This window comes from Danio rerio, chromosome 22 (genome assembly GCF_052040795.2).
Source record: "Danio rerio strain M-AB ecotype USA chromosome 22, GRCz13ab, whole genome shotgun sequence".
NCBI lineage: Eukaryota > Metazoa > Chordata > Actinopteri > Cypriniformes > Danionidae > Danio > Danio rerio.
Window position 1 is genome coordinate 18,515,791 of NC_141042.1, and position 15,638 is coordinate 18,531,428.

The window sequence follows — 15,638 nt, forward strand, 5'->3', positions numbered from 1 at the left end:
GAGCAAATATGGACCGTTTCTTACCCGGGACGCCCCACTTCAAAGGAAGTCTCTTTTTTTTTATTTCCTTGCCTCCTTTTTCTTCGTCCTGCTTCTCTTTTTGCAACCCATTGGAGTTCAGGAGAGACTCTGAGCTTATAAAAATATTCAGTGTCCAAGACAAACATCGGGGGAGGAAATATATGGGACTCTCCTCCACCGAGGAATGCCAAGTCTTATCAGAAAAGGGGTCAGAATTTTGTGCATCACAGTAGCTGAAGAAGAAATCTATTCCCTATTAATTGTGTATTTTGTTCCTCTCCACTAAATAAAATGTAAAGTTTTACATAAAATTATATTTATTTACATTTATTTTAAATATTATTTATTATTTGATGCTGTTTTACCATTCTTATTTCATCTGTTTAAATTATTAAAAATCCCTTACTATATATATATATATATATATATATATATATATATATATATATATATATATATATATATATATATATATATATATATACATAGATATATAATATGTATATGTCACACAAGTAGTAGTGCAATGTGGCTGTATATCGGCACTGGTGGGAGGCATGTCCTGGCAAAAGGCTGCAAGTGTCCCACAGGTGCACACTAGTGTCCCACCAGTGATGATATACAGCCACATAGCACTGTTACGAGTATGATATTGCGTTTATGCAACAGTCCGATGGCGTAATTTACATTTACATTTAGTCATTTAGCAGACGCTTTTATCCAAAGCGACTTACAAATAATTGTTTATAAAAAAGAAAATCAAACAGCGAGAGTCTCAAAATCCCTTTTGTAAGAGAAACTACTTTTTGCCGCCTTTCCTTCACATCTGCAGCTGACGTCAGAACAGCAGAAACCATTGCTCATTCACCAACGTAACTTTGGAGCTGGTATTTGAATGATTCTCTAGTATAATGTCTAAAGTGTTGACAAAACAGGTGATTTTGCTGACATTTTAAGATTATAACTCTGAACAACATAAAATGCCATGAGTCTACTGAGATTTCCCAGTATTTTTCTGTTGCTATCCGAAGATCACAATATTACTATGGTATAAATACAGCAATACAACATACAAAAGAGAAAGACTGACTTAGAAAGTCACTTACGAGTTTAATAATGATTTGATCAGATGTATGCAGTTTTTCTCTCAAGGCATATTATGCGGTCTCTGTCGCCATCTTGTAGATGGACATCATCAACCATCTTTGCTCAATGACAGGCTAATGGCCACCGTAGCGAAAGTAATTTATTTTGCCCAACAGCAGCAATATTTGTCAAACTGTAGTGTGTCCTCTACTTGTTGCTGTATGTGGGTAAAAGGTGAAGAGGCGGTACAAGTGCTGTTACTGGCAGCATATCGCTTGACTATATAAATTGTTTTACACCTTTCATGTACCTGTAAATATATATTTAATTCTTAATGGGTATTAAAAATGTTTAATTCTCTGTATTATCCATTTTAAACATTTTACATGTTTATATAAACATTTTACATACCTATATTTATATCCAGTGCACAGCATAAATAAGTACAACACATTTTGAAAAAAAACTTTTTTTTATCTATTTCTCATTACATAGAGACAATATATTTTTGTTGCATTTAAACTATTATCAACAAAAAATATTACATTTAAATTTAAATTTTTTTAATTGTATATATTAGCTATTGTTTTGACTTTGGAATATTCTACTGTATATACACAAATAAAATATTGTAAAGCATTTTATAGAAAATATTACTTTTAAAAGTGAGGGGTGTATTTTATATTTATTTTATTTATTTTTATGTAAGTTTACATTATATTATTGTTTTTTTTAACAGTTTTTTATATCATTTTAAGTAGTATACTTAAAATGTACTGCACATCTATATTGTTTTAATCTTTGTTTGCTTTTAAAATATTTAATATTTCATATTTTTTATATTTTTGTATTATTTTTTAGATGTTTTTATACAATTTTAATTCAAAACATTTTATTAAAATATTTAATTAAAAACATTTAGCTCTATTATAACGGTTTTATTACCTTAAAGTAAAAAATACACCCTTTTTGCTAACTAAAAACAAAATTATGCTCTTCACTAATTTACACCTGAATATATTTATTTAACGTTATTATTTAAATAGTTTTCAAGGTATACTCATTTTGTGTAGGCAGAACTGTATGGTATTTAAATATTTGTATATATTTACTCAACATAATCCTTTTTATTTACTGTCCAGTTCTTCATTATGGAATGTTTTGTGTTCAAAAGCTAAACATTAAGAAAACATGTAAAGCTGGTCAGTGTTTTAATTGGGATTTGCATAAATCTTATAACTGTAAATGAATAGTTCCTAACATTGTCTGACAGCATGTTTCAATGCTTTAATTGGCGATCTTGAACTAATTAACCATTCAAACACACAGAGGAGGAGGAGGACGTTTCTGTCTGAGATGCAGAAATGCAGGAGTATTTGCATATGTGGTATTAATGATGAACTGGTGACTCGTAATGCATTTTTAAGAGCGATTTTCTGTGCGGAGAAGAAATCCTCGTTAAGTTTTGCAATTAGAAATGATGAGTTTGTCATAATGGTCCATTTCATTCCCCTTCACTGCTGGACGCCATTTAGATCAGGCTCGTTTTAATGCTTCACTCTAGATTTGTTTCCTTGCCTTTATGACCAAGATTACTTTCATATATGTGTGTGTGTGTGTGTGTGTGTGTGTGTGTGTGTGTGTGTGTGTGTGTGTGTGTGTGTGTGTGTGCGTGCGTGCGTGTGTGTGTGTGTGTGCTATTTTTATGTCGTTTTTTTACATTTTGTCATACATTTTTTTTCCAAACTAATTCACATGGTAAATTGACTCTGGTAAAAGCTGAAGTACTGACTACAATTTTGTACTCAAGTAAAAGTAAAGAAGTATGCCATGAAGAAAATGAAACGATAAAATGAATCTAAGAATGTGCGTTGGTCCATGCCAACTTCATGTCTGGTGTACGTGTATTTCTTGTGTGTTTGTTTTATTTCCATTGGTGACTCCTAGAAGTAATTATGTTAAATTGCACACTACAAAGTATCTTTGAGCCGAGCAATGGCAGTTGTATAGGGCATGTCTAGCAGGTATATAAGGTTTCCATACCATACAGTTGACCAGCCAAACATTAAAACGAAATTTGCAGCAATCGCCGGTTTTCCCAATGTAATCGGAATGATCAACTGAACGCACATCGCTTTAAAGGCGCCATCTGAAGACGAATTTGCATACGTGAATCAGAAACATTTCCATTCAATAAATGTGCAAATAATATGTGATACTTAATTGCGCTTAACATAATACACACACTTATTAATGATTCCAACTTGTTTTCCTCGTGATGAAGAGTAGGCATAATCTGATATGTAGTGGAGGAAAAAAGAAGAAAGAGTTCATCAGACGCTGGATTTGAACCAGGTTCATGATCGATCGTGTCAAAACATGTTGCCATGCACTTTACGAGCTACACCACTCACGCTGCTAATTGCTGCACTCTTTAGTTATGTTGTCTCTGTCAGTCTAAAGCCTGGTTTATACTTCTGCGTCAAGTGACCGGCGCAACTCACGGCGCAGGCAACGCACGTGGCTGTGCATTTATACTTCTGCGCGCTGTCTCCGTTGGTCTGCATTAACACTTCTGAAACGCTAGTGGGCAGTGAGGTGTAAATGTTCCTCTGTGTCGAGTTTCTTCGCTTCTGTTTTGCTATTCTGAACACTTCCTGGTTGTACAAGTGACTCAAACTCGCTCATTTTGAGGCAGGAACCGGCGGACGTGCAACAACTTTAACCATGAGGTAAACACAGAACAAAACTTTCCATCCGGAGCTCCTTTACGGGACTCCACACTTGTAAACAATCGCTCGCGCCATTCGCGCGGCTCTCGGTCCCGCCCAGACTCGTCGGCGCTAGCAAGCCGACCAATCACAGAGCTTGCGCTACGCGTTGTTGCGACGTGTAGTTACATTTTTTGAGAGGTGCACGTCAGCGACGGCGATGGCCACGGCGAAGGGCTATGCGTCAGCGCCGTAGCATACGCCGGTGTTTGACGCAGAAGTATAAATCAGCCTTAACGGTGATGGGCGAGAATCACTTATCTAGCTCAATCCAACGAGGTGTGCAATTTGCACTTAGCCTAAATAGACACTACAAAATTTTACACCTTTACATCGGACCATTTCTTTTTTAATTTGCGATGTTCAGACCCCACTGCGTTAACCGCTTTAGCTAAACTCTCCCACTCTATTTTTTTCTTTTGTTATTAATTCCGGAGGACAAAGTTGCAAATAACACGGTTTTTCTCCAATGGGAGCACCACCCATTCACATTCTGTGTAGTTTCACTTTTTGCTTGATTTTGCCATTGCTTTTTCACTTGGTTTTGCCAAAGAAGACTCATTACCATATTTATTAGGGAGAGGAGGCAGGGAGGGGTTTTGCGCTCGTGCACGTGCGCTATGTTTCATTTTAATTTGGATGTACAAAGAGAATATGCATGGGATTCCGGCTACGCAGCGTTTCATACATCTGAATTTTTGCATGCTTACGTACAATTACAGCTTTGTGCGTACGCAATGTTTTAGTATGAATTCAATGCAAGTCTTTCTACATGAGGCCCCAGGTCCTTTGCATTATGGACTCTGGTCATGTCCGAATCCACTTTTGCTATTTTAAGAATGGAAAAATATGTTCTGCGCTGTGGCGCATGGTCTAACAGGGTTGAGCTTATGAGTTATAGGTGTGCTTTGAGAATAAACAATCAAAGTCTCATCTCCCATTCCCTTTAGGACTTGTGTCACGCCATAGCACTTTTGCTATTTACATGGCGGACTTTGTAAGTGGAAAAACTGAACAGAAATGCAAACTAACCCAGCCAAGGCTCGAACCAGCGACCTTCTTGCTGTGAGGCGACAGCACTACCCACTGCACCACTTTCAGTTTTGTTTTATAGATGAAAAAAAATTATTGTACTTCCACATTTTAAAACATAATCATTTTAGTAAATTGTGAATAATTTATTTTTTACTTGTCCACGATGACAGTGCATAATATACTTAATAATTTGCAAGATACGATACTAGTATTCAGCTTAAAGTGCCATTTACAGACTTAACTAGGTTAATTAAATTAATAAATATTTAGTTATTGGATAACAGTGGTTTGTTCTGAAGACAATTGGAAAATACTCTAATAATATTGATCTAAAAATGTTTTAAATACATTAAAACTGTTTTTATTGTGGTTAAACTAACAGAAATAAAACTTTCTCCAGAACAAAGATATTAAAGGATATATTGTGAAAATGCCCTTGCACTGTTAAACAGCACTTGGGAAATAGCTGAAAAAGAATAACAGTTTTACAAAAGTGCTAATAATTTTGCCATCAACTGGATTTTCATTTCAGTAAATGTATGTACTTTGTTTGCATTATTATGACTAAAATTGTTTTTAATCCCTAAACTAGCTTGCATTTACGTAATTATGTCACTGATCCTTAATAAAAAGTCTGATCTCAACAGCGAATGCATTTAGCATCTGGTGAAAAACCTGATGTAGGTTTCTGAGCACATTTGCATTTCCGCTCCACAGCCGCATGCAGACGCCAGCACCGCAGTGCACGTGTCTAACTAACTTCATCACGGTTTTGGCAGAAATCTGAGCATGCAGAAAAATCAGCATCTGTTTGCTCCGAACCTCTTCCATCTGATGGAAAATGCCACCAGATGTGCACTAAAACAGCGCCGAGGCCTGTAATCAAACCACTTTTTTAGATTAAGGCAAGACACTGCAGATGAATAGGGTGAAGTAAATAAAGTAACAGTAATAATACTATACATGTATTACATAAAATGCTACGCATAGCCCTGTCACAAGTAAGTTTTAAATATTCCCACTGATCTTCATGTTCATATGAGTTTTTTAATGTGACCATTAATTAGAAAGCATTACTCTAATTATTGACAAGCATCAAAATTATCTTGTATATCTGATATTCTGATTCTTATATTGGTTTGTTTAAACAGCTTAATAATTATTATATTATTTGATCTATGAAGGGCAATAGGGGCCACATGTTAGTCTGAAGAGAATAGTGCTGCTGAATTTACATATTAATACATTAACTATTCACAAATCCATGAAAGTAAGTCGCTGTTTAACTGAGAAAAGAATAGAGTAAGCATTTATATATATATATGTAGTTTAAATAAGCAAATGTGGCATTATTTGATTGATTGTGTGCTTATTTTCATGCATTTCTACCACAAATATCTAAACACTGGATTAAGTCTGGTAGAATTCGTTATATTCAGTAATTGTCATTTTGGAGTTCTACAAGGATCAATTCTTGGACCAATTCTGTTTAGTTTATACTTTAATGATTTGCCTGCAGTGGGTCCAGAAGTTCAGGTTCAAATGCATGCAGACGACACCGTAGTTTATACTCACGCAAAAACCAAAGAACAAGCTGTTAACAAACTTACTGCTGCACTCAAGGAGGTTTCAGGCTGGTTATGTTGTTCATGTCTTACCCTCAATGTAAGTAAAACTGTGGTAATGTTTTTTTTTTTTTTTTTGAGGATATTTTAGTTAATGGAGACGTAATAAACATTGGTCATTTAAAATATAGGTATAATTATTGACTCTAATTAAAATTTCAAAAAAACACATTAAGAAGGTTTCCAAAAGTGCTGAGGATTTATAGAAACATCAGGCATCAGTTAATGATTTTGCACCACACCTCTCCAACAATGTGTGATTGTCTGCAAGGACTATTTAAGACAGAGGTCATTGGTTAGAGGTGGTTGTTCAGTTAAACTTAAGAGAACTGCTTTTGGACAATCAGTTTTTATCAGTCAGAGAAGCAGAAAGATGGAATAAAACACTAGTGCATATTAGAGAGAGTACCACTTTTAATCATTTTAAAACTGTTCTTAAAGTTTGGCTTTAAGAAAATCAAATATACAACTACTGATTTTATTTAATTTTGTTTACTATGATGTATTGTATTGTACTGTAAGTTATTTTTTTATTGTTAAACTTGTTACAACTTCCTGCCCGGGGACTACAGATGCAAAGTAGCTTTATAGCTAACACTGGCACAACATGTTACGTTGTACAGTGTCCCTGTATAAATAAATATTTGTGTGTGTGTGTGTGTGTGTGTGTGTGTGTGTGTGTGTGTGTGTGTGTGTGTGTGTGTGTGTGTGTGTGTGTGTGTGTGTGTGTGTGTGTGTGTGTGTGTGTGTGTGTGTAATTTTTTACATATTAAAGTGAAAGGATTTTACAGTTGTAATTTAGGAATCATTCTCAATAATTCTAAAGTACAACCAAAAGTAAAAAAGAAAATAATGAATTTTCACAAAGGAATTAAATGTATATAACCAGTTACATACATACATAAACCAGATTTATGTATGAACCTTTGTAAAAACCTTCAGAATACAGATTTGCACAAATCTGGTGTTTGTAAAGCTGCTGAAGTACAGATTTATGACTCGCTCATTTAGAGAAAATAACCTTTAAAAATATGCACTGTAGTTGAAATCAGCAGACACAAATTGCTAAAGTGCAACAAAAAATAAATAAATAAATAAAATTGTGTTTTGGATGTTTTCTTTGCAATGATAGCAAAAACACTTTATCACAAGCCAAAACAGCCTAAAATCTCAAAAATTGACAGGTGCAAAAAAAACTGTTTTTGCTTTTAGTGTCTCGCCTAAAATAACACAACATGTCATCCACTGAACAAGATTTACTCAAAAAAAAAGAAAGTTAATTACTGAAGAAGTTTTGTGTGAAAGAGAAACATTTAAGACCAAACTGGTCAAACTGACGTTTTAGAATGAATCACTTCACACAGCTTGTTTCTATGGTTAACGATTGGTCCATTGATTATGTTCACCTGTGCCTCATTTAGTTACTTATTATCTCTTGTATTAAGTGTTATATGGAACAAAATCAGTGCCTAAAGTCTTGAATTAAAAAGCTTGTTGAATATCACAAACTGAAAAAAATAATACACCGTATTAACAAGTTCTTGCATTTTAATGACTTGAATTCCTAGGTTTGTATTTTTAGGTCCTGAAATTTAACATATCTGTTTATTTAAGCTTTGAATATTTCAACGAAAAATATTTCAAACACGTTTTCATACTTAAAAATTCAATAATTCATATTCAATTTTCAGATTTCACTTACAAAATATTCAATACCCTTTAAAAATACGATGTATAATATTCAAAAGGTAATTTTCAGTTCATTTTATTTCAGTTCAAATATTCGCTTCCATAAATTCAGTGGATCAAATTCGACTGTTAAAATTCAACATCACATCCGGGAACTGCAGGAGAAGCAATAGATTGCAGATTGAAGATCGCCAGCTGCTCTAGCTTTCACCAGCAGGTGGAGATGGAATGTAAGATTTTTAACCCAGTAAACAGGCGAGAAAAAGGCTATTAAAGGCACAAAAGTAGCATTTAATATTAATATCAATGCCTTGGACATTATAAATGATAAAAAGTATGAGTAAAATGAGTAAATGAGGTTTTAGTCATCTATATTTGCCCTTATGTAACGGAAGCCAGCTGGTGATCGCGTAAAGCTCACTCCTCGGATCCAGGGACAGACGTTGTTCTGCAATCTTATCGGAGCTCGTCTCCCATGCCGGCTCGCTCCCTGCTCGGACCGGTGCAGTTACTTGCACATAAACCGTCTTTTGATGAATATGATGTTACACATTGTCTATCTTTATTGACTCTTTCTTCCATAGACGCGAAGTATTATATTGACAGCTAAAGAATATAAACGCAAGAGAAACAGGAGAGGAAATATAATAATAATAATACAACATAGATAAACATTGACAGGACTAAGAACAATTACGAACAAAGATATTCAAAACCAGAGAGATTTTATGAGAATGTCACAGAATGTCAGGATTGGGATAGGTTATATAATTTCATTATTTAAATTATGATTGTTAATATTAATATTTTATGACATGTATTTGGGCTATTGCGCTTAAATAAGTCATAACTGACTTTAATTTGTTTTCAATATTAAATGAGAAAACCATTATTTATAACTTTTCAGCAACCGTTTGTATTTTATGATTAGCAATGTTGATCTTTTTTGCAGTTATTAAACATATAAACTTGTTTAAACTGGTTTAAATTTAATATAGTTGTCACTTCAGCTAGTTTCATAAGATTAATGTTTAAAATGCGTGGTTTGACATGCGTGGTTGAGTGGTTTCTGCAAATCATGGGATTATTACTGAGCTGTAATCGCCATCTACTGGAGAGAATGTATTTGCTCATTTATTCTATTAACTCTTTTCTGCAAGTGTGTTTTATGATTTCACAAAGTCAAACCATTATTTTTTTATTTTATATTTTGAGATGATCATATTTAAATAAACAATTGCTAGGGTAGGTAATAGTTTCTTTTTTCTTGTTTAAAAAAAATCAGTAGCCTATAAAATCATAATTTTTGCTTGACAAAGTTATTGGTTTAGGATTCTGGATGCATTTTTGCTAAATGAATGTTGGATACTCTCACACAATCAATTATATTATCAGAAATGACAGATATAAGAAATCCATTAATATTCATCACTCTTTTTACAATTGTACAAGCAATTTCGCGCCGACGTCAGCTCCACTTTCGGAAATGGTAAACAGCGAGGTGTTATTCATATAATCCCAAGCATGACATGTCATGATAATAATCGAAACACTCTTGTAGGCTATTCTTATGCTTGGCCAAATGTCATGACTTTCACTTTTATTTTACATTATTATGCACAAGCCCAGATATCATCTGAAACTTTGGAAGAATTCCTATCATATATTGGCAGCCATCCAGCATCTTTTAACCAGTTTGATATGCGGTGCTGGCTCTGACCGGCCACCGGAGCTCCCGGCCACTCGTTCGTCTTTGTTGTGTGCAAGCCGCACCGCACATGCATAAAAACGTTAATCATTTCATTCATTCATCAATTCATTCATTTTCCTTCTGCTTCGTCTCTATTTTAGTGGAAAAGCAATATTCTGGACAAACTAAAGACATTTTGCAAACGTAACCGTGGCAGAACCACAAAAAATAGGAAAAAAGAAGAGAAAGACGATATCAAAGTGATAGCTACAAAGGATAAATAGAAATATTAATTTAGAATCACGGATGACTTATTTAAGCGCAATAGCCCAAATGCATGTCATAAAATATTAATATTAACAATCATAATTTAAATAATGAAATTATATAACCTATCCCAATCCTGACATTCTGTGACATTCTCATAAAATCTCTCTGGTTTTGAATATCTTTGTTCGTAATTGTTCTTAGCCCTGTCAATGTTTATCTATGTTGTATTATTATTATTATATTTCCTCTCCTGTTTCTCTTGCGTTTATATTCTTTAGCTGTCAATATAATACTTCGCGTCTATGGAAGAAAGAGTCAATAAAGATAGACAATGTGTAACATCATATTCATCAAAAGACGGTTTATGTGCAAGTAACTGCACCGGTCCGAGCAGGGAGCGAGCCGGCATGGGAGACGAGCTCCGATAAGATTGCAGAACAACGTCTGTCCCTGGATCCGAGGAGTGAGCTTTACGCGATCACCAGCTGGCTTCCGTTACATAAGGGCAAATATAGATGACTAAAACCTCATTTACTCATTTTACTCATACTTTTTATCATTTATAATGTCCAAGGCATTGATATTAATATTAAATGCTACTTTTGTGCCTTTAATAGCCTTTTTCTCGCCTGTTTACTGGGTTAAAAATCTTACATTCCATCTCCACCTGCTGGTGAAAGCTAGAGCAGCTGGCGATCTTCAATCTGCAATCTATTGCTTCTCCTGCAGTTCCCGGATGTGATGTTGAATTTTAACAGTCGAATTTGATCCACTGAATTTATGGAAGCGAATATTTGAACTGAAATAAAATGAACTGAAAATTACCTTTTGAATATTATACATCGTATTTTTAAAGGGTATTGAATATTTTGTAAGTGAAATCTGAAAATTGAATATGAATTATTGAATTTTTAAGTATGAAAACGTGTTTGAAATATTTTTCGTTGAAATATTCAAAGCTTAAATAAACAGATATGTTAAATTTCAGGACCTAAAAATACAAACCTAGGAATTCAAGTCATTAAAATGCAAGAACTTGTTAATACGGTGTATTATTTTTTTCAGTTTGTGATATTCAACAAGCTTTTTAATTCAAGACTTTAGGCATTGATTTTGTTCCATAGTGTTACCTTTACATTCTATCAAAATTATTGTTAATATGGGCCTCTTTAGACTAGGTCACTTCGTCTGTTTTCTCTGATCAGACAAGTCTCACTTCAAACTTCGATCCGATCTTGAAATACCCTGCAGATTTAACTACTTTACGCCGACTAAAGCATCAGATACACCGCATTTAAATATGTTTTTACAGAAACAGAAGCTACATATCTTATTCAATATAAAAATGATTTTATATGAAGGCTGCAGGACGCTTTGTACTTCACCCGTTTTTTTAGTAAAACGTCAGCACAAGTTCAGCACAAGATTTCTGTTATTGTTATAGCATAAATTAAACACCATTTTTTCCTGTGCAAAATTTAATTGAAAACTGTAAAGACCCCCCCCCCCCCAAAAAAAAAAAAAAACTACCTCTATATAAAATAACTCTATATTTTTAAATATTTCTTCCTCTCCAATCACATAAGTTGGCAACTGATGTGATACTGTAATTTGATATTAATTTAACATATTAATTTGATAGTACAACAGTTAACGACCAGACAAAATGAGTAAAAAATCTGTCATAAAATGAGTTGTTGTTTAAGGCAAATATCTGACTATGTCATATTGCCTATAACATACTCTCACATGTTTGTTTTGTTTAAATTTTGGGAGGAGAAAGCAAGCATCAGATAGAGCGATCTCATAGGCATGATTGTTGAAGTGATGTTCATGTTCAAACAAAAATTAAAAAGAACAAATAACAAAAAATAAATAAAGAGGCTTCCTCTATATTTTTTAAAAATGTCCATTTAACCCAGAAGAAAAGGCAAGTCAAATGAATTTTTTTAAACGTAAAAAACAAACATTAAAACCAGAGGTCAACAGGTGCTTTAGCATGAATCTAATTTCTACAATCAAATCATCTGTGTGTATTAGCATTCAGCGCAGAGCTACATTACCTGTGACCTGAAGGGGCACCGTATCTTGTTCATCATTAATGCCAACCACGACCTCGCAGCGGTACATCCCTGAATCGCTGGACCGCAGGCCTGTCAGCACCAAGCTGGCGTTGTAGCGGTTTCCTGGGTATCCCGGCAAGGTAACGCGACCCTGGAAGGCTTTCTTCACCTTGATGATGTTGTCTTTGGCCACTAGGATAGACTGCTGCTTCTGGAGGCCATCTGGGCCACGCTGACCCCACAGTTTGGTCCACTTGATGCGAGGAGGTTCATGTGAGGGACTCGGGCTCAGAGTGAAAACACACGGCAAGAGGGCTGAACCCGATAGAGGCTCCTGGACCTGCTGGTGAGTCACTTTACGCATGTTCACCACAGTGTCACCCCTCACCAGGCCTAAGGACAGAAGAGAAATGACAACATTAAGACTAATCTGTGCATTATTAACAGTTTATGAAGAGGCACAATTATAAATGTGAGGTCCCTATTCATTATAACTGTCCCTTTAGGACTGTCACCTCTGTTTTTTAGTTTGTACATCTTCTTTATTTTTCCAGTGTTTTCTCTTTGTTCCTATTTGAAGTTTCTATGATTGAATCTTTGGCTCAATGATTATGTTCACCTGTGTCTCGTTTAGTTACTTATTCTTTTTATATTGGAGACTACCTTCACATGCTAGCAAAATGATCATAAAAATATGAGTTTCCCGGTTATAGATTGATCAAGAATGACTTTTTATGTTATATTAACTATTAGTAAATTCATAGATAGGCACAATTCCATTAATTCAAGCTTAATGCTAAAATCTCAATAAAAGCTTTGAATGTATCTTATATCGAATACATTGTATTATATGAACTGCTATCACCATTCTTGTAGTCATAGAATATGGTTGCTCCAGTGTTAATAGTTATTTACATAAATGTAAAAGTCAAGTTTGTGTTTAAAATTATAAGAAACAATAGAATAATAGTTTCCCAGTGCTGGGTTGTGACTGGATGGGCTTCCGCTGCGTAAAACATATGCTGGAATAGATGGTGGTTCATTTCACGGTAGCAACCTCTGAAATAAAGACTAAGCCAAAGAAAAATGAAAGAATGAATAAAAAAAAAAAAAAATTAATTGATTAAAATGAAATGAATAAAGAGGTTATTCCTACATTATATGTTCTCAAAATAAATAAACAACAAGACTGTGTTTGCATAGCATACCAGGCATGCAATTTTTAAAATCTAAAGTAAGGTAATTTATTTTAAAGTATTGTAATGTACAGAGTACTCCTACAAAATAAGCAATATATGTCAAAGTATACTGCAATGAATGATGTACCTCAGTATTCAATGCATTTTACCCATGAACGAGTCATTCCCTTTTTATTTCAGCAGAAACAAACTCCTTGCTTTCCCACTTTTTCAATTGAAATTTTACCTTAACAATTGGAAACTAAATACAATTTTACTGCCGTTTTAATTTTATTATTGTTATTTAATGTTTTTTATTTTATTTTATTATTGTAAAAGGGTGGTCCACGGTGTATTTTAAGGCTTGGTTGTGTTTATAAGATGCAAAGCCATGTGTGCTCATGTTTTACTTGCAGAAAATCATGTTATTTGTTCATATATCTTACTCTGATTATAAAAAGCTACTCCCCTAACATAAAAACGACAGGTCATATTTTCTAGTTCCTCTGAAAGGTCTGCCCTCAAGAGGCTCTGATTGGTTCGCTAACATAATGTGGTGGGATTCACGTATTGGCTCCACGTCACTCACCTACAAGTGTGCGCTTTTGCACTGTGTAAACAGTCTAGTCAGAGCAGCTGTTAGCAACATTAGCTGCCTGATTCATAAAAATATGTAGAGCACACAGCTCATGCCTGCTCTCTAGAATAAAATCTGACAAGTGTCTTTCACATATATTTTGAATAAGCATGTGTAAGTAATAGGAAACGTTCACATCTTTAGCAAGTTGGTTATTTGAGATGTAGAACGCACGGAAATCAGACGCATAGAGAGACCTGCATAAAGAGACACACATAGAGAGACACTGCACGCGCTGCTGAAGACTGTGGCTGTTTACAGGGGTTTGTTAGCGATGCCAAACAGCATTTCCCATAGTTTACATCTTTGCTTACGTCCTCGCTACCACATACTGTTAACACTAGAAGCTGTGCCTGCATGGAGTTGATAAATTTTAACAAATAAAAAAACTTATAGCCTGTGGCTCACAATCCACAGCTTCGTCAATTGGAGGAGTTTTAGCCAAATCCAGCACTGGGAGAGATTCTAGAAGTTCTCCTTTGTCAAATGCTAGCGCTATATCTTTTTAAAAATAATTCTCTGGGACATCATTAAAATTAAAGTGTAAGCACTTCTCTCTTTGTGTCGTGTACTTTGGAAGCCCAAATACAGAAACAGAACAAGCTTTGTGGAAACAGCAGCATTTGGATGGCATTTTAGCTTTCACTGCTTTAACATTACAGCGCCTCTGGCCATGCCCATTTGCTGCGCAGGGTGTGTGTGCGTGGTGAATGCATGTAGTCAGAAGCCTTTGTAATCTCACTAGCCCAGGTGTATTTTGTTTGTAGTCCTCAAACTTTGTTCGCTGTAAGCTTTGCTAAGCTAGTTCTGATGCAAAGAGAGCCAACGTCTCTCTTTGCATTGAAATTTGAGCGTCTTACATTCAGTGATGTTGTTTATGTTCACACAGCTACATTACACATCAACTAAAGTTTAAAGTATGATATCGTAGTGGACCACTGCTTTAATGTTAATATTAATAACATTAATGAATGTCTGGTTATTTGTATTACCGATATATACTTTACAATAAGGTTATATTAGCCCATAAAGTTAACAAGCGGGAATTTGAATGTTAATAATGCATGTTGAACTATGATTAATAAATGCTGTACAAGTGTTGTTTATAATTAGTTCCTGATTGTAAGTACATTATCTAATGAAACCTTATTGTAAAGTGCAACTGTTTTTTTTGTTTGTTTACTATATTAAAAACTATCTAGAGCTCACTTATATGAAAAAAAAAATACCCAGAGTTCTCCAAACCAGATAAGTCGATTAATAAATCAAAAAATGATGTGAATGAAAAAGCACATGAAGGTCAGGATAGAGTCATCGCCCTCACCCAGTGCCCCAATCTCTCTTCTTAATTATAGTATGTGTGTGTGTTGTGGCGCAGAGATGAAATTTCCCTGTGCTGTTGGAAGACTCCCTTCTTTACATTAAATCAAATCAAATAACGGCAGGGCAAGGCCAGACATGAGGTGCCGGTCGAAAGCCCACTCTAATGAAAATAAATCAATGAATCTTTGCGCTCTCTGTGGAAATAGTCAGTGCTCTATCGTACCTCTTGTCATTCATTCAATCCGTCTTG

General features: G+C 34.7%; 1 protein-coding gene across 4 annotated transcripts in view; it reads right to left on the minus strand.

Moving 5' to 3' along the window:
- The window catches only part of ncanb (neurocan b), a 294,059-nt gene that overhangs the window by 147,230 nt on the left and 131,191 nt on the right, over window positions 1-15,638 (minus strand). For all 4 annotated transcript variants that reach the window (XM_087304198.1, XM_087304197.1, XM_087304199.1 and 1 more), the window contains one exon: window positions 12,251-12,643. In XM_087304198.1, the coding sequence (XP_087160324.1) occupies window positions 12,251-12,643 (393 nt within the window). The remainder of the gene's footprint in view (window positions 1-12,250; window positions 12,644-15,638) is intronic.